At 38.7% G+C, this 21,772-nt stretch overlaps 1 protein-coding gene across 3 annotated transcripts; it reads left to right on the top strand.

Moving 5' to 3' along the window:
* Positions 1–42: 42 nt before the first annotated feature.
* On the top strand, positions 43–20,747 carry PROSER1 (proline and serine rich 1). 3 transcript variants are annotated; one of them, XR_003379148.2, is made up of 14 exons: positions 43–182; positions 3,168–3,233; positions 3,966–4,034; positions 4,492–4,586; positions 6,785–6,878; positions 7,333–7,443; positions 8,160–8,243; positions 9,141–9,219; positions 11,443–11,538; positions 11,660–11,704; positions 13,965–15,726; positions 16,383–16,530; positions 17,773–20,121; positions 20,415–20,747. XR_003379148.2 is itself a non-coding variant. In XM_014264003.3 (13 exons), the coding sequence occupies exons 1-13, from the start codon at positions 138–140 to the stop codon at positions 20,418–20,420; spliced, it is 2,700 nt and encodes an 899-aa protein (XP_014119478.2). In that variant the 5' UTR covers positions 43–137; the 3' UTR covers positions 20,421–20,747. The 3 variants fall into 3 exon arrangements, 2 of the variants coding, with proteins under 2 accessions (XP_014119478.2, XP_005482486.2); XM_014264003.3 differs by lacking the exon at positions 17,773–20,121; XM_005482429.4 differs by lacking the exon at positions 20,415–20,747 and having other exon boundaries at positions 17,773–20,405.
* The last annotated feature ends 1,025 nt before the right edge of the window (positions 20,748–21,772 follow it).

Raw genomic sequence — 21,772 nt, 5'->3', positions numbered from 1 at the left:
AGCCCCGACCGCCTTCCGTGCCCGGCGTTTTTTATTTATTTATTTTTCTAAATCCTTTTTTTTCCTTTATGCTCAAAGACATTTTTTTATTATTTTGCTATTATTTCCTCCACGTTTAAGTGTCGGCAGTAATCAAGATGGATAAGAAATCATTTGAAACCGTGCTGGATGAAATTAGGAAGGTAATTTCTCGTTTTGTGTGTTAGTTTAATCTTTTGGTCATGGACAGTAGAGCAAGGAGTACTGGCTACAAATCGAAAGGAGGGGTACATTTAGCTTAGACATTAACAAGAAATTCTTTACTGCGGAGTGGTGAGGCAGTGGAACAGGTTGCCCAGGGATGCCCCAACTCTGACAGTGCTCAAGGCCACGTTAGATAAGGCAGCCTGGTCTAGTGGGAGGTGTCCCTGCTCATAGCAGGCGTGGTTGGGTCTGGATGATCTTGAGCCCTCATTGGAAATAAGCGCTTGGATAAATTTGCTGCAGCATTTTTACTTTCAAGGAAGATGAGGGAGAAAACCAAAAAGTGTGTCTTTTTGGGGAAAGTGCTTTGGTTGCTTGGCCTGTCCGGAAACAGTGACAAGTACCCGCCTTTTATACTCTTGTTTAGGAGGTACAATGCACAAGTAGGACGTGGAACACTGATTTCTGAGCTGCATTCGGTTGTCCTTGGAAATCACGTCTCCCACAGCTCAGGAGTGACTGTGTGCACACCTTTTTCCTCTGGGATGTCAAGCCTATGTTTTGATGATTGCTCTGAGCTGTGCTTCTTCATTTTCTGTTTTAAAACTCTCTGAACAAAATACTGCTGGTTGTGGGGAGCAGAGATACAAACCTGGGCTTCCTCTTGTCTGGCAGGGCTCTGGTTTCTCTCTGCACAGGGGACTGATTTTAAAAGGAAGGCTTGAGGTTAGTGCTTGGCACACTTCCCTGAACGCTAGAAGGAGAAAAGCAGAGGAAAAATCAGAACCTTTGAGACTAATGTTTCTTGTTTTGCCTGGGAAGCAGAAACCTGTGACAATGTATTTTGTTGCAATTCAGCAGAGGTTATTTAAGTGTCTCAGTAGAACAGTTTACCTGCCGAAGGTGTCTTGGTGTAACAATGAAGGGCTTGTTTCAAATGAGATTTCCCTGTGGCACAACAGTAGCATAGCATTTTTGTATTAAGCAGAATTTTTTGTTGTGTTGGTTTGTCTAGGAGAGGTAAATTTCCTTTATTTGGACTCAGGTTCTGGAGTTGAGTTTCAGTTCAGTTTCTCTTCGGCGTGCGGCAGTGATGGCTGCAATTGCATTATTATTATTTTGCAACATATCGAGGTATAAAACCATATCGAGGTATAAAACCATATTGAGGTATAAAACTGTTCATCAGAAGCCCCAGGGGTGTCTTTCATATCACAACTACATTTTTGCATAAGATCATGGTCCTAAGGTCTCTCTCATAAAACAGCTAAAAACATGACAGTCTGAGATATTTCAGGGTGTGGACTTTCCTCCCAACTTATGAATTTGGGTGGAAAATCTGAGAACCACAAAAAAAAGGTCAAGGAATGACTAGCACAGGAATGCTTTCTCTGATGATTGATGGTGGGAGGGAGCAATGTTTCAGTTATATTACTGCAGTGCAGTCCTTCAGAATATGCTCTGTGATTACTAAAGACTTCAGACAAAAGGGTTTAGGCATGTGATTTTAGGCACTTATGTTTCCTCTATGCTATCTGCTTGTATTCCTGTATTCCAGCTTGCTGTTGATCTAAGGATCTGTGCTGTGCTGTGTTAATAATAGTTGTGCTGTTGTGGTGTAATGTTCATTATCCAAATGCTGGTTTTGTGTCTTTGCTGCTATGTTTTTGTTTAAGCTTCATTTCTAGCTCTGTGATAGCACCTTCTGTATGATGTGGTTTACAAGTTTGTTCTGTTGGCCAGTGTTCCATTTTCAGTCCTACAGTTAGCAGGAACAATTATTTAAATGTCTTTATGTGTAGCTTACTTTTCTTTTTCCCTGTGTGTATTTCCAAGTACTAGTAAAATAAACTTTGAGGGGGTTTGTTTGTTTGTTCCTTCCATAAATATGCATAGCAGTGCTTTCTGTTTGTACTCTTGTTATAAAGTCATTCAGTTGTTGATTTAAGAAGGGAAAGTAACATTTGTTTCAGTAAAAATTAAAACATACTCTGCTTTTTTCCAAAACACATGAAGAGGAGGAAGGAGTAGAAGAAAAATGAGCATAAAGGCAGAAATTTTTTCTGCCCCTGTGACTTCAGTGTGTCTGGTAGTTTGTCTCTTAATGAGGTACAAAAAGGAGGAGGGTTGTTGGGAGGAAAATAGAAGTGAGTGTGTGGGTAAAGCTAAAGGTGGTTTGAGAATACACGAGATCTAGCATTAGAGGGGGGACTTGGAAACTATGGGAAGAAAGGTGTTTTCATTGGCTTGGGGCAGGAATTCAGCTGTTAGCTGTCTTCTTTATGTGTTGTACCTGTCACAGAGGGCTGGGTACAGGGAGGGAGGAAGTCCTGGCTGTTAGACAGCTCATGTGGTTATCCACACAACTGTCCTGCCACAAAATCAAAAGGCCAGTGCTGCATTAAAGTACTGTGCATTGTTTGTATGGTGTGACTGCATGTTAAAATTTGGAATGCATAAGGATAATGATAAGACAGTATCCATCTCTGGAGCAAGCTTTGCTGTGTATTTAATTCTGTCTGTATAGACTCATTATCCAGTTTCTTCCTAAATTCACTGAAGTAAAATACTTTGTTAGTTACTTTACAGGGGCCATACAATGCAATTGCCTAAATAATCAACTGTTATCAATAATCAACTGTTAATAATCAGCAATTATCTTGTTTAAGTTGATGTAAATCATTGAAGGAAAAAGAAGAGTGATGATGTTCTCTCAGCACAGTTATAAGCAACAATGAAAAAGCAAAATCAAGTAAATAAAAAAGGAGTATTATTTTGACAGAAGAATTAAATCACATCTTCCTGCTTTTCACTGCTCTCAGTTACCTAAGAAGTACACTATTCCTTCAAAATGCTGCAATGTAATTGATACAAATGTCACTTTGTAGGGGCAGATTTTAGATTAATAGATTAGCAGATGGTTGTGCTATAATTATAATTTTTGAGTCACTAATTATGCATCCTTTTTTTTCTGTGTCTTTTAGGCTGTATTGACTGAGTACAAATTAAAAGCTATTGAATATGTTCATGGATACTTTTCCAGTGAACAGGTAAAGTCAATGCTCTTATGGGTTTAATGGGAGTCATTGTTTTTCTGCATTCAGTAATACACAGTGATTGTCTTCAGTCATACTGAGGCTGATCATATTAGCTTTTCATATTTATTGAGGAGATTTAATTCCTTGTTATTATATCAGCATCACACTATTAAAAAGAGTTCCAGATTGCTTTGTCATCAAAATCAGTACATTTTCATTCTTTTTGTGTCTGTAAAGTTGTATAAATTTATCATAATGGAACTTAGAATTGTTTTGTGTGTACTGTCTAAATAGCGATAATGTATAACATGATAATTTCTAGATTCTCTTTGTCCTCTTTCTTTTCCTGCTGGCTTTTTTTGGTGTATGCTTGGGAATATACTGTTTGGGATCCTGATAGTTGATAAGCTTTTTCAGAGATACTTGATTTAGTACTTGATACTTGGGGGTTTTTTACTTATTCTAATACATTGGTATTGTTATTCATAGATGCAAATATATGCAAAAAAGAAAGTGTTTTAATATTTCCATGGAAAAGCTTCATCTCATAAAATAGAGTTTTTAGATGCTTACTTAGAAATAAATAGAATGTTAGATGCTGATAGGCAATGACAATCAGCCATCACAGACAGATGTTTTGTAGCAGTATACCAATGTGCTGCAAAAGTGGAAAGGTCATATTGATGCTGTTAGCATACATTTTTAATATATCTGAAAGATTAAAGGAAGGCCTTACTGTTGCAGGTTGTTGAATTACTGAGATACTTCTCCTGGGCAGAACCACAGCTTAAGGCAATAAAGGCTTTACAACATGTAAGTTCTTGTGACATGATCTTGTGGAATAAATTTGCTCTCTTAATGTCATTTTGATTTTATGACACCTACTTTTCAACTGATGAGTCAGTATACCTTCAAAATCTTCAAAGCTGCTTCTTCTTCGTCTCCTTCAGTGGTACCAAGCAATGAAATTTCATACTTCTGAATTGGGGTATCTTTTCTGACTAAAGTGACTTTTACTTTCCTATATATCATAGAAGAAAATGTAGCCCTTTCTAACTCTTGTTAACTCTACTGTTTCCTTTGCTTTTGGTGAGTGTTTTTTGAATGTGTTTGTTCATAATTTAGCCTATAGAGTCTTCTTCCCAATGGGAGGGAGAGGCTATTAAAAATTTACTGAAATATACAATATGAAGCTGTTACTGAATTGTGTTCTGAGTTTAAAATACTTGTACTGTTTTATTTTATACACACTTTTTTCTTTCTCTATCAGAAAATAGTGGCAGTTCCAGCATCAAAAATGGTTAATATTCTCAACTGCTTCACCTTCAGTAAAGATAAACTTATTGCCCTTGAAATCCTAGCTTCGTAAGTATCTCTTCTGCTGTGTTCCTCAACTTGTATTAGCTCATGTTTGAAGATATAAAACTTTAGATCTCCTAGACCTGGTTAAGGTAAAGCAGAAATCCATTACTGATGGGGCTGTTTAAAATAAGAGTTAGAAGCAGATGTTGTAGAAGTAGACATAAGACTGAGAGAATTGGGTTTGTTCTGCCTGGAACAAGTTGGAGTGATGTAATTTCAGCCTTCTGGTACCTGAAGGGAGCTTGTAAGAGAGCTGGAGTGTAGTGGCAGGACAAGGGGAATGGCTTCATACTGAAAAAGAGTAGATTTGAAGTGGATATTAGGAGAAAATTCTTTGCTGTAAGGATGGTGACGCACTGGCACAGATTGTCTGGAGATGTTTTCATGCCTGGGAATGTTCAAGGCCAGGCTGGATGGGGCTCTGAGCAACATGCACTAGTAAAAGGTCCCTCTGCTCACCTGAAGGGGCTCTGGAGCTAGATGATTTTTAAGGTCCTTCCAACCAATGATTATATGATTGTGGAAAATTCCATTGTTCCTTTGAGTCTTCTCCTTACTGCTATGTAAGCTTCTGCCTGCTGGAAGACTGGCACTTTTGGTGGTGTTTTTAATGTGGTCTTCAAATTTTGTAGAGAACAAAGAGAGCCTTAAGCTTGTTTCTCTGCTCACTGAAATCTGGAAGACTTGAGACCAGGAAATTCTGGGAATTGACCCTTTTTTGAAAAGTCCTCTAAGTATTACATATGTAGAGATGAGTTAAGTAAATGGTACTCTTGAACTGACAAATCTACTGTCTATAAAAATAGATATTCTAAATTTTTATTTACAGAGAAAGTTGGAATATTCCTAGTGAACAGAGTTGCTTCAAAGGATCTATTACACATATTTAAAATGCAAATCTTCTGCTTGGTTCAGGGGATTTATTTTATAAATATTGTTCTTTTTTGGTTGTTGAGGGGTTTTTTGCTTCAAGCATATCTGTCTTCCCTGTGAATGCTGTACTACCACCTGCTTGCACTTCCTGGGGCATATAAATTCATGGTACAAATATCCATAAAACAGTTAAGACCGAGGATACAGACATGGTTTTGCTGTAGGAGTTGAGCTTAAGGAAGCCATGTCAGTGCTGCTAGTCTATTTCAGACCAAACCAAAACACAGTGGCCAAAGGAAAGTTAGTTGTGACACACTAACATGTTACCTTCTTGTAATGAGACTGGAGCGCTTTGGCTGTTCAAGTTTTACGCTTCAGCTGATGTGGGGCAAAAGCACAATAACTTCCTTAGCTGTTGAATTTCTACAGTACTAGAGCAAAGTAAGGGATTACAAGTACTAACCCAAATTTTTTGCTGCTTACTTTATTAATCAGGAATATTGAACAATGCTGAAAGTTCATTCACATTTTAATGCTGTTCTTTGAGGTGTTTTTCATGGCGTCATTCAATGTTCTGCTGATTTCATTTCTGTCTAATATCCTCCTTTGAGGAGTCCTCCTTTTTGGTGCTGTATTTCCAGTAGTTTGGACGACATGGGTAATATTTGACAGAGAAGTGCTGGTAAAAAATTGGTCAGGATTTTGAATAAGGCGGGTAGAAGCAGGCATTGGTCTCCTTGTAGTCACATATTTTGTTCTCTGGTGTGTCTAGTGTTGTTTGGGGAAAAAGAGAGAGGAGGAGTACCTTTTGGAACTATATTAAGGCTTTCACTAGCTCTGCAGATCTTACAGAGATTTACTGGAAAATATTTTCTTAATTTTAAATGAAATTAGATGAAAACTTGTTTTTCCACCAGACTGACAAGAAACAGTAGCAAATTGAGTAGCTGCTGGTTTTCTGCTGTGCTAGGAATAGTGTGTTAGTAGTAATTAAAGCTTTCTAGTGAACTGTTGATGCCTTATGTCTCAAGGCATCACTTTTGTGATGCAAAATTAATTTATTCTACATACTTACTCTTGAAATAAAGTTTAGCCATCATCATCCATCATTCTGTATTGATCTTTAGTTCTAATACCTTGTTTTACTTACAGGTATGAAGTCCATATTTAAGCCTAGGATTTTTACTTTAATAATAGTGATATTATGATCTAAACCTAGTTATGGCTTTTTAAAGTGCTTTTGGGTAGTGGCTAACTGTGGGTAACTTTTCAGCATTTTCAGCTTATGCAGATGGAATGGCAGTAATTGTCTGTCACTGTCTTTACAGCAACATTGTTGATGCTCAGAATTATCGCCTGATTGAAGATCTGTTCAGAATTAATATGTCAGAGAAGAAAAGATGCAGACGAATTCTCGAACAGGTAATCAAGATAAACTTAAATCCTTGGTTTTGTTAGGAGTGTATCCTTGTGGTCATTGTGGGGTCAGGGCTTAGCATGAGGACTTCTGGGAGCTCCTGGTGTTAAGACCAGCTGAAACAAGTAACTGCAAAAGAAAAGAGCATGTACAACGGAATGAGAAGTTTTTGTCAGGCATTAGGAAAAAGAGACACAGAATTGGAATCAATGGTGGAGGAAACAGTTTGTGTTTGTTTTAGAGAGCGCCAAGTGCTAAAGCCCAAGTTCAGTGTAAGCAGAGAGGGACTTTGGCAGAAGTTTACACTATTTGCATTATTTGGAATAAGACTTGAGACACAGACTTCAGTTGTTCCATGTAGGTTGATTCGTGCAGTCTAAATATCATGAAGTAGTAACTAGTTTCTTTAGAGCACTGAATTTTATAGCAAATAATGTTCTTTTTTTGATTATTTTGCAGGCTTCAAAAACAGGTTGTAAGGCTCCTCATGCTATGATATCATCCTGTGGCATGATTCCTGGCAATCCTTATCCCAAGGGCAAACCAAGCCGCATAAATGGAATTTTTCCAGTAAGCATGATCCTATGTTTTTGCTTTTCACAAATGAACCTTGATTTAAGATTTATTGTAGTATAACCAAACCCAGAATTCATATATGTGGAAGGAGGAGTGGAATCAAAACCAAAGTGTGTTTGTTGGGTTGGTTTGTTTGCTTGCTTGCTTGTTTTACCCCATTCCACATTTACAGGGAACTTGCATGATTTTTATTTGCTCATTCTTTCTCTGCTGCTTCAGGTAAAGATTACCTGAACAATGTCATAAATAAGACAGTTTTCATATCAGAAAAACATTGTAAACTCCAGCAGTATTTGGCAGAATCAGGAGGTGTCAAGGGGCTTGCTGGTAGGTTGATAAAGTGACCTAATATGGTCACTACAGTACTACTGCTAATCTTAGTGTGGCTCTTAAGCATGTTAAGCATTTCCTGTGAACACCTAAGCGACAGCAAAATTAATGTTATCACATTCACAAGTCAAAATGCAGAATTCCATCATCAACATGCACTGTTTAAAATGCCTCTCTTTACAAAAGCTCAGTGTTACAAGCTATTGGAATCTCTTTACAAGCCTAAAACAGTTGTGTTGTTTTTTTTTCTTTCCTGACAAACATGGTTACTTTCAGAATGTTCAAGAACTCAAATGTAGTTCAGAAAAAAATAAAAGGGAAAATTGTACAGCAAAGCCTGCTTCTAAATTAATGCTTGGTTTAATTTTCTTTTCTTTCAGGGAACCCCTATCAAAAAGGACACAGAAGAATGTACTAATGAAGGAAAAGGAATAGCGGCCCGTATACTTGGACCATCCAAACCAGTATGTCTAAAAATTAGTAAATGACTCTTTAAAAATCCCCTAAACAACTACCAGCCAATTCAACAAGGCTTTGTTATAAAATGCTGTTATGTTGCAAGAAGACTGTAGAGCAGCAATTTAATTGAAACTAAACTTCTGTAATGAATATGACCTAGTAGGGTTTTATTTAACTTGAAAATGAGCTTTAGTTTTTATCTGTAGAGGGGGAAGATCCTCTCCTGGATACAATGTATGCGCGCTTGAAGACAGAATTTAAATTACAGTAGCAGAAGAGAAATCTAAAAGCATTTTTGGTATTCCATCATGAGCTGCTCTCTGAGGATTTCTCACATGAGCACAGAAAATGCCTCCATCTTTGAAACTTGAATTACAGCAGTGCCTTAGAAAGAGGTTCTTGTTTCTTAACACAGCTGATCTGTATTTCAAAATATTTGAGCACGTGGGACAAGCTTTCAGTGAACCTACAATCTGAGGTATTGTCCAAATTTTTTGTTATCACTTCTATATATTATGAGGTGTTTCCCACAAAGCTGTATTATTTTAAAAATGTAGGAACCTTCAGAAATATTTGCTAGTTTTAAATGTGCTAAACCTCTAAAATGAGAAGTCAGTCCAAGACTGCAGAGTATGAGAACTGCAAGGCAGAAAGGAGCTCCCTTTCCCACTTGTGCTCAGTTTTCTATTAAAATCTAAAGGTGTACTAGTGATGTTTGTTTCACTCTTTTCAGAAAGCATGAAATACTTGCAGTCGCTATGGATATTATGAAAAAATTTCGTATCACCTATATTTGTAGAAAAGAATGCCTGTCTCTAGTAGTAGAATGTTAGCTTTTTGTCTGAGAGACATTACCTAATGCTTTCACTCTTGCTTTTTCCATTTGTTTTTTGTTTATGTAGGCTCCATCAACGTACAATCCACACAAACCAGTTCCATACCCCATCCCACCATGTCGGCCACATGCAACTATTGCACCAAGTAAGGTTTCTGTGTGTTCTAGCCTGATGCTATTGTTCATGCATTTGCCTTTTAAGCACTGTGTCAAGTGTTGGTTTCTCTGACCAGGGTCATATCTGAAGTTGGCTTCTGCTCCCTGAGCATGCTCTGGGTACTGGTTTCTACCTTTTCTTTCATTACAGCGGAATTGATAAAGAGAGGAATATATTGACTTCTTTTTCCAATGTCCATAAGAAAAATTCACAATCCTGTTCTGATGACTAAATATTTATATTTGTGGGAGGTGTTGAGCATGTTAGACAAGACGAGGCTTTGTTGTAACATTTGGCCAAGGCTTGGGCTTTGGCTTGACAAGTATGACTTGTTGCTGTAGAACCCAGCTTGGAATATGGTCAGCCATGGCCCTGTATTGGGTGGAACTATGTAGGAACTTGCTGATGGGCTGTGATCTGTCTCACTTGCCTTCAGCTTTACCTTTTGCCATCATTATGGAGAGTAAACAGTTTCCTAAAAGAAAAGTAGATTTCGGTGTCAGAAGAGAAACAGTGATTGCTTTTTCCTGCCATTGTTCTATTTTTAGCAAGGGCACTATTTCTTAGTGCCTTAAGTAAGATTGAGCCTTTATTCATAAGCTCCTCTCTTTGCTCTGCTGCATCAATTGTTAGACTAAAGACATTTTTGGAAGGGGCCAAGGCAATTGCCCTTTCTTTGGAAGAAAGCTTAGAATACTTAAGGTAGTCAGATGCAGGTCTGGCAGGCAGCTGAAAGCCTTTTCTAATCTTGAAATTCTGTACTGCAAAATAAAGACTGCTCTGGTTACAACATTTGCTTTTCATTCATGTTTGGGATTTCAGGGTTTTTCAGGGAGTTGATAAGAAAGTGAAGCAGAACTCCTAGCAAGCGTGCTGAAGGCTGAGTCATCTAATCAGCTTGATGTCTGCAAGCCTTTTTATAGCCATTTTAGAAAAATGGGCACTACTAGTGGCTAAAATAAGAATGATTGATTATTTATGGTCAAGAAATTACTTTTTTTGAAGAAACTGTGTAGGAAACTTGCAGACTAATTTGGATTTATATTGAATAAATCCTATCCAAAGTATCTTAAAGCACAAAATTTGGCCTGTGGCAGGATAGAAATATTAGTACAGTTTTAGTATATTAAAGAGCTTTTGAGGTTTCAGGGCCTTACTAGGCTGCAATATGTGTTTTAAGAAAGCTCTTGTGACAACAGAACTCATAACTGGTGAAATTATATATATGTGTATGTGTTTAATGAGATTGCAGATGCTGACCTGAAACTATTGAATGTGACTGTTGTCAGTGTGATTAGAATGATTGTTTTCTGCTTCTTGACCATTTCCTTTCTGAGTGATTCAGTGATTTTTAGTTGCTTTTCTGATTTTCTTGTGCAAGAAATCTTAACATCAGGTGGAATTACTATGAAAGTATGAAATCAGAAAGGACTTCTATATGAGAAATTGGTGCACTTTCAGTATTATTCAAGTGCTACCTTTTCCCATGAAGCCCAAGTTCTTACGCTCTTAAACTATTAATTCAGGGCCACTGTGAAATGTGTGTGTTCCTGCAATTTAAATTCAGATGTATTCCATCAGAACTCTGTACCACAGCAATACAACAGTTTCAGTTGCTTCAAAAATAACAGAGGAAAAAAGGTATATTTAATATGTTAATTGCTGTTAGAATTTTATATTAAAGTACCTTGCTAACCTGCTTGAATTTCTTAACATTTAAAGAAATATTGAAGAATACTAGATTAAGTATTTGAGAAGGATTGTTTTTTCTCAGAATTTTCTGGCTAATGTTAAAGGGTCATGGTTACTGATCTGTGTTTGGCTCCTTTGTTTGTCCAGCTTTAATGCTGAAGAAGGAGTTGCAGCAGCCTTTAATTAAGAATAGGAAAGGACCAGTGATGCTGCGGACATTGTATCACTCCTCCCCTTTGAATTTTTTCAGGCAAAATGAAACTGAAAGGAATTGAAACCTGACTTTTTCAGGCTCTCTTAAGAGAATTGCCCTTAGTAAAATTTGGATCACAATGCATGCCCTTCAGGCAGACATTGGCAAAAGCCAGCATCCAGTCTGTATAGTTAACTGGTCTAGCTTTTTGATGAAGGCATGTCTTACAGTCTTGAAAATATTTTTTAAAAGGTGAAGATGCTTACTGGTTCATCTAGATACAGGTTGTTCTCACAACAGGGATGTGTATTGCCTTTGTTATTTTAGGTGCTTACAACAATGCTGGCTTAGTTCCAATGGCCAATGTCATAGCTCCAGGCTTACCAGCTCCTCCACCATACACTGCTAATCAAGTGGTATCAGGTAAAGCATGCATATCTTTAAAATTATTCATGCTGTTTTTCCTGGCTTATTGCTGGGAGTGGATCTTTCACTGCTGGAGTTTCATTTGCCTTTCAATAACAAGCTGCTGTTCTCTGTTTAGAAAATGAAGACCTTTCCAGCCAGGCAAAACCTTCCCAAAATCAAGGTAAATTGCAAATCCACAGGGGGATTTTTATGTTCATTGTATTTTTGTTACTTGTTCAGAAAATGTTAACGACTTGTTTAGTGGGATCTTCATAAGCTTCTAAGTATGCAGCCACTAAGTATGTGGAATAGAACCTCTTGAGAGTGGAGAAAAAAAATTATCAGACATGTGTACTTAGAATCACTGAAACACTAAAATTCATTCTTTTGTGTTAGCTTATCAAAAATTTTTGTACTCTTCATTATATAAGCATGTGAGAAATAATGCTAAAACCTAAATCAAAATACCCTTTGCAATGTTCATGCACTTAAATACTTCAGTAAATATTTGCAGTTTTTAAAATTCTGGACATCTGCTGGAAAACTTATTGACATTTTAATTTCATAGATCAGTTGCAATAAGGAGGTAGGAATGCAAGAGAGATTTAGAGATTTTTGAATGTCTTATCCCAGAATATTAGATCCAACTGTGTCTGCCTGTACTTTTGTCTTACCCTGTAAGATCCTGTTCTTTTTACCAAGACAGTTGTGTATTTTTTAATTGTTTTTCTGTGTACTAAGCTTGTACGCTTAGTACAAAGCATAATAATAAATCCCATTAGGAACTACTTATAAAAGGGTTTTGATAATGTTATTAGATTTGACAAACTGAGAATTTACTGACCATTGAGTCAGGCATATTAACAAATGCTGCAAATAGATGAAATGACTGTGATAACTTTAGCTACTGTAAATATTCCTAGGGACCCAAAAAAAAAAAAAAGTTGTGTTTTGTCTTTCCTTCTCTGTGTCCAGGGATGGGTCTGCAGAAATGTTTTGAAGAATCACTTAATTCTTGTATACCCCTCTTTAAATATGCATGTATTTTTACAAAGTTAGTTCATGCAGCTAAATGAATACAGTGTAAGAAATGAAATATTCTCTTAGGAAGAAAAGTTCAGCTCTGGCTTCTAGTACAACTGCATTTCATTTGTGATTACCTTGGCTGTCAGGATTAAATAACTGTAATCTTTGAGAGTCTTCAGCTTGGAAATAGAATGAGAAAAGAACAGAATCCAGGGCTGGGTAGTCTGGGGTATTTTTTTGAAAAGAGTATGTAAAAGGAAATAGGTTTTTTTTCAGATTTACACATTTTAGAGTTTCAACATACACTAAATTGAAGTTTGTCATGTCAACTTAGGTCCAAGATTTTAAAGAATAATTTCTGGATTTCTGTGTAGAATTATATGTAGAAATCAGGCAAGAGAGACATGTAGGCTGCTAGAGAGTTTTGGGTGGTGAGTTTGACTGGTTGGATGAGTGTCTTGCTTGCATTTGAACAGATTATTCCAAAAGTAAAATACAGCACAAGGGTTATTTGAGAGCCATGATTTATTAACATATTCACGTTCCACAGGAGACTAGAGGCAGGCATATCGAGAGTCATGACATGCCAGTGTTCATAAATGCAGCTCCTTTCCATCAACCTCCACATTCACAGTGTGCCTACCTGTTTTCCTGCAGCTTGACTGATGTCTCTTAACTTACTTTGTAGGATTGACACAAACTGGTACTTTTAGTGGCAGGTGCTTGCCTTTATTGCAGACACCTGACTAAAGACTCCTAGAAATACTTGTTGCTAAAGTCAAGCGCCAATGTTAGTTTAATACTGTAGTGTGATACATGAATTTCAAAGTGTACCTTCTTAGAATCAAAATCTGAAGGAAGCACAGTGAAGAGAATGACCTGATTTTGAAGGAAAGAAAACTACCAGCACCTGAAATCAGCTTTCTTCAGTTGTTGACTAAACTTCTCTGAAATCATGATACTTTGAATTAACTGGTTCTGAAGGAAATTCTGACCTTCAGTGAGAGTGGATGCAGAGGAGCCCAGGTGATCTGATGCTGATGGAATATTAGATCTGGTTTGGGTACTGCCAAATGTTAGGGACCAGAGGGAGGGTGTTTACTTGTATCACTCAGATGTTCTTACAGAGTGTATTTGAGTTTCTGTTTTGCATGAGATCATGAAGAGGTAGCAGATGTCACAGAGCATTTTAAAAAGGAGTGTTAGCCCACATGGTGTATGATTTGTGTGACGTGTTTGTGTGTACTTTTTTGGTTTGTTTTCATAGGCCCCGCTGTTCATTGTTTATATGTAGACATTGTGTGTTAGCTGTTGCTTGTGTATCATATTTTGAAATGCTGTATAAAATGTTTTTGTGTTGATTTCAAACCTTTCTGACAGTTTCAAGTATTCTTACTGGTTTTGTTTCTTTGCAGCTTTTTCTGCACAAGCGAATCAGCTCTTTACTCCTCATGGTTCTAATCCTTCAACACCTGCTGCTACTCCAGTCCCTACCCCATCACCTGTCAAGGCAATAAGCCATCCATTAGCACCTGCAACTCCACTCATCTCTGGGATGAACATGTCTACCCCTGTCCTTCCTGTTTTCCCAGGACAGGTCTCCTCTTCCATCCATACATCTCAGCCATCTACCCCAACCCCTACTGTCATCAAATCCCTTTCATTGCCTGGTGTTCCTGTCACATCTGTTCACAGTGCAACCCCTACCCCTATCCCCTCAGTTTTTTCTGGGCTGGCTTCTATCCCTGCTGCTATGCCCACTCCGCAGGGTTCTTCCACTCCATGTGCCACACCTGCACCCAGTGAAGCTTTTGCATCTGCTGCTACACCATTTGCTGGCCTCCCTTTCTCTGCAACCTCTTCAGTTGCTTCTGCTAATAATCCTGCTCCATTGTCATCAGTCTTTGCTGGCCTCCCTTTGTCCTTGCCGCCCAATGCCCAAGGGATTTCTAGTCCTGTTCCATCTACAATTGCTAATTCTCCTGCCACCACCATTCCTGGCTCGCTTAGCTTGCCTAACCCAATTTTGTCTGTCTTAAAGGGATTTCTGACATCAAATGACACTTCATTAATCAATTCATCTGCTTTACCTTCTGCTGTGACAAGTGAGCTTGCTTCTTTATCTGCTCTTGCTAATCAAAGCTCTGATCCTCCCACTTCCTCTGTCAACAAATGTTACACTCCATCAGCCACCCCCAACACACAGCGTTCCTCCACACCTGGGCTGGCTATTTTTCCAGGTCTTCCATCCCCATCTGTAGCCAATTCTAGTTCCACTCCTCCCACATTGCCTGCACAGTCACCTTTAACCACTTCGCCATCGATTATGCCAGTCAACTGCGGCTCATCAGCCTCCCTCTTGCATGGCACAAGTCCTACTAATCCCGACCAGCAGCTCTCATCAGCCCCAGCTGCCACAAGTATCCCAGTTCTGGTCAAAACAGAACCCATGAGTCCTACCCTGTCGGCCTTCAAAGGTCCTTCTCATTCAGCCAGCCCTTCTCATGGCACCCTAGGACTCTCAGGGCTCGGGCGTGCGTACACCTCAGCAGCTTCAGTGCCTGTCAGCTTGCCCAGTTCCCTGAACCCAGCGCTGTCAGGGCTCTCCTCTTTGAGTGCTCCTCTGAACAACTCCAGTTCTCTGGCTTCCATTTCTCTCGCCCCACACGGCTCCTCTGCTCCCATTGCCCCCGTGTTCAATGGACTTCCTCCTTTCACGTCTCTAACCAGTAACTTTGCCTTTACTGGTAACCCAGCACTGACCCCGCCCGTCACCCTCCCGGGGTCTCTGCTGGCCGCCCCGGCTACGAGCGCTGCAGCCGTGCCCGCCCCCCACGCAAGTTCCACCGCCGCCGTGCTCTCCGGACTCGCTGCTTCCGCAACAGTCTCCGCTCCACCCTTCTCGCTTAACTTGTCCAGTGCTGTCCCTTCCCTTTTTTCTGTTGCCCAGGGACCTCTGGGATCATCAAACCCATCCTTCCCTGGTTTTCCTGTCTCTAACACACCCTCTGTCACTCCTGCTCTCCCTTCTTTCCCTGGCCTCCAGGCATCTTCTGCAGTAGCAGCAGTTGCACCGCTGCCGGCAGCTGCCACAGCCCCATCTCCAGCTCCAGTCCTGCCAGGGTTTGCCTCGGCCTTTAGCTCAAACTTCAACTCTGCACTTGTGGCACAGGCTGGGTAGGTTACTGTTTTTGGAGGAGGTCAGAACCACTTCTTTTTCTCTTCAGCAAACACTGATTTTATTTTTGGTGTGTAGGCAATATTTTCACTCATAGTGACTAATTGCAGGTAATTTTTAAAGTTACTTCACTACTAGATTTCCACCTGCTGTCAGAAGCTGATAGGGTAGTGATTAAATAGGTTGGCCTCAATAGTCCCTGTTATGGCAGTCTAATCCAGTGAGGTGCTCAGTAATTTTATTTCCCAGATGAGGATACGTGGCACCTCCTAGGCTTTTACAAGAATGGATTCCACGTGGGCATCCATTAACACACACAGGTAATAGCAGACAATAGCTTAGATATTTTAAGGAAGTCATCAGCATAAATTCTCGTCTTTAAGGTTTTTTTTGTGTGTGTGAACTGTCAACACAGTTGAGGTACAAAACATTTTGAGTGCTCTTAGGTGTGTTCCAGACAATCTTGGTTTGTGTATGTATGAATGATTTTTAGGTGGGTAAAGACTGGAATTCAGTTTAGAAATTCTGGCCTTTATGAGATTTAGGAAAAGAACTGCTTCTGTGATTTATATAGACATAAACTTATAGAGAAGGAAAGAGAATAAAACATGGTGCAGATGTTCCTAATAATAGCCTCATTTTCACATTCTTTCAGCTTGACTTCTGGACTACAGACTCCAGGAAATGCAGTTTTTCCTGGTCTTTTATCTCTCCCCGGTATCCCTGGCTTTCCCCAAAGTGCCGCACAATCTTCCTTACAGGAATTGCAGCATAGTGCAGCTGCACAGTCAGCACTACTACAGGTAATGTGCCTATTTGTTAGTACTGTTCTGCTTCCAGTGATCTCTTGAGCACCTACTTGCCTGTTAACTCCTTGGGATTAGTTTACGTCAGTAAATGATTAAAACCTCTAAATTGTGTGAGAACTGATTAAAAGGATGATGATAAAAAACAGCTTCTACTAACTTTTTACTCAAGGCCAGTGTACAATGCTTCATAAATGAGATTAAAACATTATCTAAAACTCTTTGTAAAATGGGGAGAAATAAAAGATAATGCAAATCAATTTTGGGTGAATTAATTTTAGGGTTTGTGTTAAATCTAACGAGCTGGTCGTACCATTGCAAAATTTGTGCTCAGTTCCAGTCTGACATTTTAATAACTTAGAGATTTCTATAGACCGTTTGCTGTGTGTTATGTGCCACTGCATATGTAATCAGATTGTCTTAAAATTGTGTCTGTTGTGGTTGTGCCTTTTTCTTGATAGTTCCCACAAACAGAATTGTAATATGAGCTTGAAGTGGCTTTGGGTGATGTGTAGGTTCATCATCTCTTGTCCATGAAACAGCTTGTTTGACCCATCAACCTACATAAGTTAACTGAAACTATCATCAGACTTTGTTTATATGTTTAGTTTGTCTTTTGTTAAAAACAGCCTCTGTACAGACTCTTGTAAGAAATTTGACCTTCTCTACATAATACTAAAAAAGAGAGCTGAGTGTCTTGACTTAATGTTTTCTCTCTTCTGTGACACATCAGTTGTTGAAATGGAGCATATGTCTAAGTACTGTTCAGAGTGCACCATATTGTCAGATATCTTCTGAATATCAGGGGATTGGAAGAAGCAAGTTACTTCATCTAGACCATGCCTTTGCAGCTCAGAGTCTATTCTGATCCTATAGAAATGTATGCAGATTGCATTGAGGGAATGTAATTATTCTTATTTATAAGATCTAGTTACTAATATTACAGCTCCTGATTAAGCTGTGCCTTCCAAATCAGCTGGTGCCATTAACACTTCTTTGTTTTCCCCCTTAATCCAACTGCTTTCTTCATTCTCTGGTATTTCAGAGCAATAGTTGCACTACAGATTAACATCTTTGTATAGATGCCTTGCTCATCTCTATTCTTTGCACTCTTCAGAATATAATCCACTTGTTTTAGCTTGAGCAGGACTGGTATTGTGGCTGAAATTTTGCTTAATTTAGGTTTTTGTTTCCTTGATTTTGTCAGTGCTGTTTCCTAACTTCTTATCTTCCTTAAAGGCACATTCTGCTTCTGCTCTGGACAACTATACAGCTCAGCCTGAAGGTTTTGCTAACTATCCATCAACACCAGGAACACCATTTTCATTGCAGACAAGTCTGCCCCAGAGTGGATGGCAGTAAATACCAGGCATTTCTAAAGACTGCAGTGTTTGCTTGACAGAGCCTGATCCTATTCACTTTGAAGGCTGTCTCTGCGATAGTGGGAGCATGGTCTGAGCTGGGGAAAGAAAGGGAAAACATGAGGGTAAAATGTTTCCAGGAGGCTGTGTCAGATGTCAAACTTCATTTGTGAATTGCATTCAATTTGATTCAGGGTCTGATCCTGTGAATTGCTGAGCATCCTTGACTCTCCTTTAATTTTAAGAGTTCAGTGTTTGGTTTCTTACAGGATCAGGAACATTCAAACAGGTGTTTGTGTAATAGGGCAATTGACTGTCAAGCTGAGTAGGGAGACCAAGTATACTTAATAGTGTGAATAAGCGCCTATCCTGTTATGTTTTGTATGGTATATGTGGTTAATAGAGACTGAGATCTAGATTGAAACTAGACAATTAAAGCTGTAGATGACCTTTTGTCTAGAAGCACACTTCCTGTGTGTGTACAAATCAAGGTCAGTTTATGGTCTTTTCAGATGTTTTCTTCCTATGTATGAGGATCTCCTGTTAGCATCAGCAGTATGTTAAGGGGAGGGTAGGTCAGAGGTATGTGGGGGTTTTTCTTATGCTTCAAAATACTGTCATGGGCTTGCTGCTGAATTGAGTACTCCTTTGTCTGAACAAGAAAGATAGGAAATGATGCTGTACTGTATTTGGTAGAAGTGGATTATGTTTTACTGGAGTATGGTTTAGCTAGCTGACAATATGTCTTTCCAAAGTATATAAAACCATTTTAACTTGCCTCTAAAATAAGGTTCCATAATATTCTCCTTGCCTCCAGCACCCCTCTGAATGAATTAAATAATTGTACTGCGGATAGGCTGCCTATCTGGCACTTTTGACTGCAGACTTATGTGAATGTTTACAGACATGGGGCAAGTTCTCCTCTCCCTTATACTCACAAACAAACTGGTTCTCTATATGCTTTCCAGCTATAAACTACAAGTTGATGGTGCTTATCTTATCCTGTGAATATAAGTGGGAGAAGAATTTGGACCATGGATTTTTTAGTATTTTTCCTTGGAAAACATACATGATTTTAAAGGCATATAGCTAAATTAACTGTTACAATGCAGCATATAGAAAAGTCTTGCTTTGTTAGTGAAATTGAGTTGTGCACTCTTCTAATAATGTTAGTATCTGTGGCAATGTGTAACACATCATTGAATATCTTCTACTTAAGGTATGCTCTTGATCATGGTCTAGAGACAAGAGAGGTGAATGATATTCAATCATGTGACTAAATTAAAATTTAGAGATACTACACTGTAGAAATGTTCTGCACCTAGAGTTTTACTTTTTTAAAGATTGATGATGCTGGGAGATGTTGCTAATGTATTTTCTTTCAAGATGTGAACAAACTTTTTTAGAACATTAATGGAAATTGCTGTATTGGTTTTTAACATAATTTTTTAAAATAAAAAGTTTACAGTCATGGCAAAAAGGCTTTGATGACTATTTGAATATTTACCTAAAATATGAATGAATAAACTTGTTTTTATTAAGATACTTCTACTGATCTTGATCTTGCTTTATGCTGTTTCTTTTGATGCAGAATTCTGTCCAAAATTATAAAATTTACCTCCTAAGGAGTGACATTAGAAATATCCTATTTAATTTGTAGGTTAAAAACTTAAATTCTTTGCCATTTAATAATCAAACTACATATTACATTAAATCTAAAAAAAAAATATTGTGTTCTTACATTTTTTTATTTTGTGAAACCTGTTAAAGTCTCATGATTCTCCACTCTGAATTGCTCTTAAAATTGATATCTTGGATATTGATATCTTGACTTAAGAAATCTGTGGAAGAGGTCTCTACCATCTTTCATTTTATTCTGCTTGTCATTCTTTCCATAACTTGTTCTTTGTAGACTTGCAGATGAGTTGGAGAAAATACAGATACAGGTATCTTATCAACAGCAAATTGCTCAGTAATGTTACTGAGGTGCTGAGTCTGACATCCTATTTTATCCTAGTTTCCCCATCAATCAATCAAAGTTTGAACTGATTCACGTCACCTTGTAGTCAAAAGCAAATAATACTGTTTTGTCCGAATGTAAGCACTTTGTGCCTCTGTTTCTAAAAATATTTGTTGAATGGTCATGGGGTATGGGGTTCCTGTCCGAGCACTGGACAACTCAGAGATGCTGAAGAAACTCAAGCCTTGTTTCTCCAAATGTAAACAGGTGAGAAGTCGTGAAATCCACTGTGTTAAATGCTCTTCTCCTGAAGCAGTGTAGTTACTGGGTGTTGTGCAGCCACTTTACCAGAGAAGAGTGTTTGATGCTTCCATCAGTGTTAGACAAGTGAATAGGTTAAGAAGTGTTTAGTTGTAAAGTTCTTATGTCTGGAATGGGCTCTCTGGTTCTTACTGAGCTGGGTTTTGTAAAGCAGCTCTCCACTGGTTAGGATTAAAATTCAATTTTTTCAATATTTCTCCTGATGTAAAATTGTTTTTTATTAATTTTTTCCTCTTCAGGAATAGATTCTGTGTTCTGCATTGCAGCAAAGTGCTGTGACTCAACCTTGGAATTTCTAAGAGGAGTGATTTGTCCTGCGTTCCTTCATGCTTACTTGAGCACCGGTTTTAGACAGCCAAGGAAATGTCTGAAATGCTCTGAGGCAAACCACCTTACACTGATCCTGTGCCAGGAAAGGGCTCTTCCTGCATGACTTTAATTCTGGACTGACTGATTTTTTTCACTGTTCAAGTTGTCTATTATTGCTCTATTTTGTGTGTTCTGATGGCCTGCATAGATACAGTGTGGTGAAGTGTTCCTTGAAATAAAACCTTTTTTGCAATAACTAAGAACATACTGGGATTGTGTTTGCAAACAAGTTTCAGTGTCTCTTTCAAGTGCTTTAATTGCAGCTGCAGTGAATAGGAGAGAAACAGTGTGACAGTGTTCACAGGGGTCTTTGGATGTGGGAAGAGATGAGGATCTGACTCCATGTTTCAGAAGGCTTGATTTATTATTTTATTATTTATATTACATTAAAACTATACTAAAAGAATAGAAGCAAGGATTTCATCAGAAGGCTAGCTCAGAATAGAAAAGGAAGGGATGATAACAAAGGCTTGTGGCTCGGACTCTCTGCCTGAGCCAGCTGACTGTGATTGGCCATTAATTAGAAACAACCACATGAGACCAATCACAGATCCACCTGTTGCATTCCACAGCAGCAGATAATTATTGTTTACATTTTGTTCCTGAGGTCTCTCAGCTTCTCAGGAGGAAAAATCCTAAGGAAATTATTTTTCATAAAAGATGTCTGTGACAAAACAGAATAATTTCTGTCCTTTTCCTCTGGTTTGCAAATGAGTGTTGGGAGTTTGCCTGGTCCTGAAGGGAAGCTTGCCATGGTATGAATGTTCTGGCTTGTTTGCGACTTGCCTGCCTTTCTGTTTTGATAGAGGAGCAATACCTTTGTCTCTCTCTCATATTTCCTCTAGTGGATCAAGAGGGATCTTCTGTCATCTCCAGACCTTCAGCTGTTGAAAGCTGATGCCATTTTCATGAGGAGGAGCAGCAATATGGGAATGTTCTTACAAGCAAAAGGACAGTACTGTTAATCTGCTCTGTCCTGTCCTGTCTCCTTAATTTTGACCTGGGGAAAGGGAATGCCGAGCCTGAAACAAGTAGGCAGAACTTGGGGCCAGGAAAAGACTAGGCTGAGAAATCTATAGGGACTGGCCAAAGCCCAGTGCATGGGAAAGAAAGTAGTATGGACCTAAGAAGGTCAGGAAAAGACAAATTTTTTTTACAAATCTCATGTGGGGACTGCCTGACAATTCTTTGCATTTTTGGCACTGTTTACAAATGGCTGTGGATTAAG

Source organism: Zonotrichia albicollis, chromosome 2 (assembly GCF_047830755.1).
Source record: "Zonotrichia albicollis isolate bZonAlb1 chromosome 2, bZonAlb1.hap1, whole genome shotgun sequence".
NCBI classification, from domain to species: Eukaryota; Metazoa; Chordata; class Aves; order Passeriformes; family Passerellidae; genus Zonotrichia; species Zonotrichia albicollis.
Note: the sequence above shows the minus strand (reverse complement) of the source record. Positions and strands in the feature narration are given on the sequence as shown.

Bases quoted from the DNA above. Each gene is read 5' to 3' on its own strand.
- PROSER1 (XM_005482429.4), top strand. From the start codon at position 138: ATGGATAAGAAATCATTTGAAACCGTGCTGGATGAAATTAGGAAG. The intron at 183-3,167 runs GTAATTTCTCGT...TGTGTCTTTTAG, and splicing joins TGCTGGATGAAATTAGGAAG to GCTGTATTGACTGAGTACAA. The intron at 4,035-4,491 runs GTAAGTTCTTGT...TTTCTCTATCAG, and splicing joins CAATAAAGGCTTTACAACAT to AAAATAGTGGCAGTTCCAGC.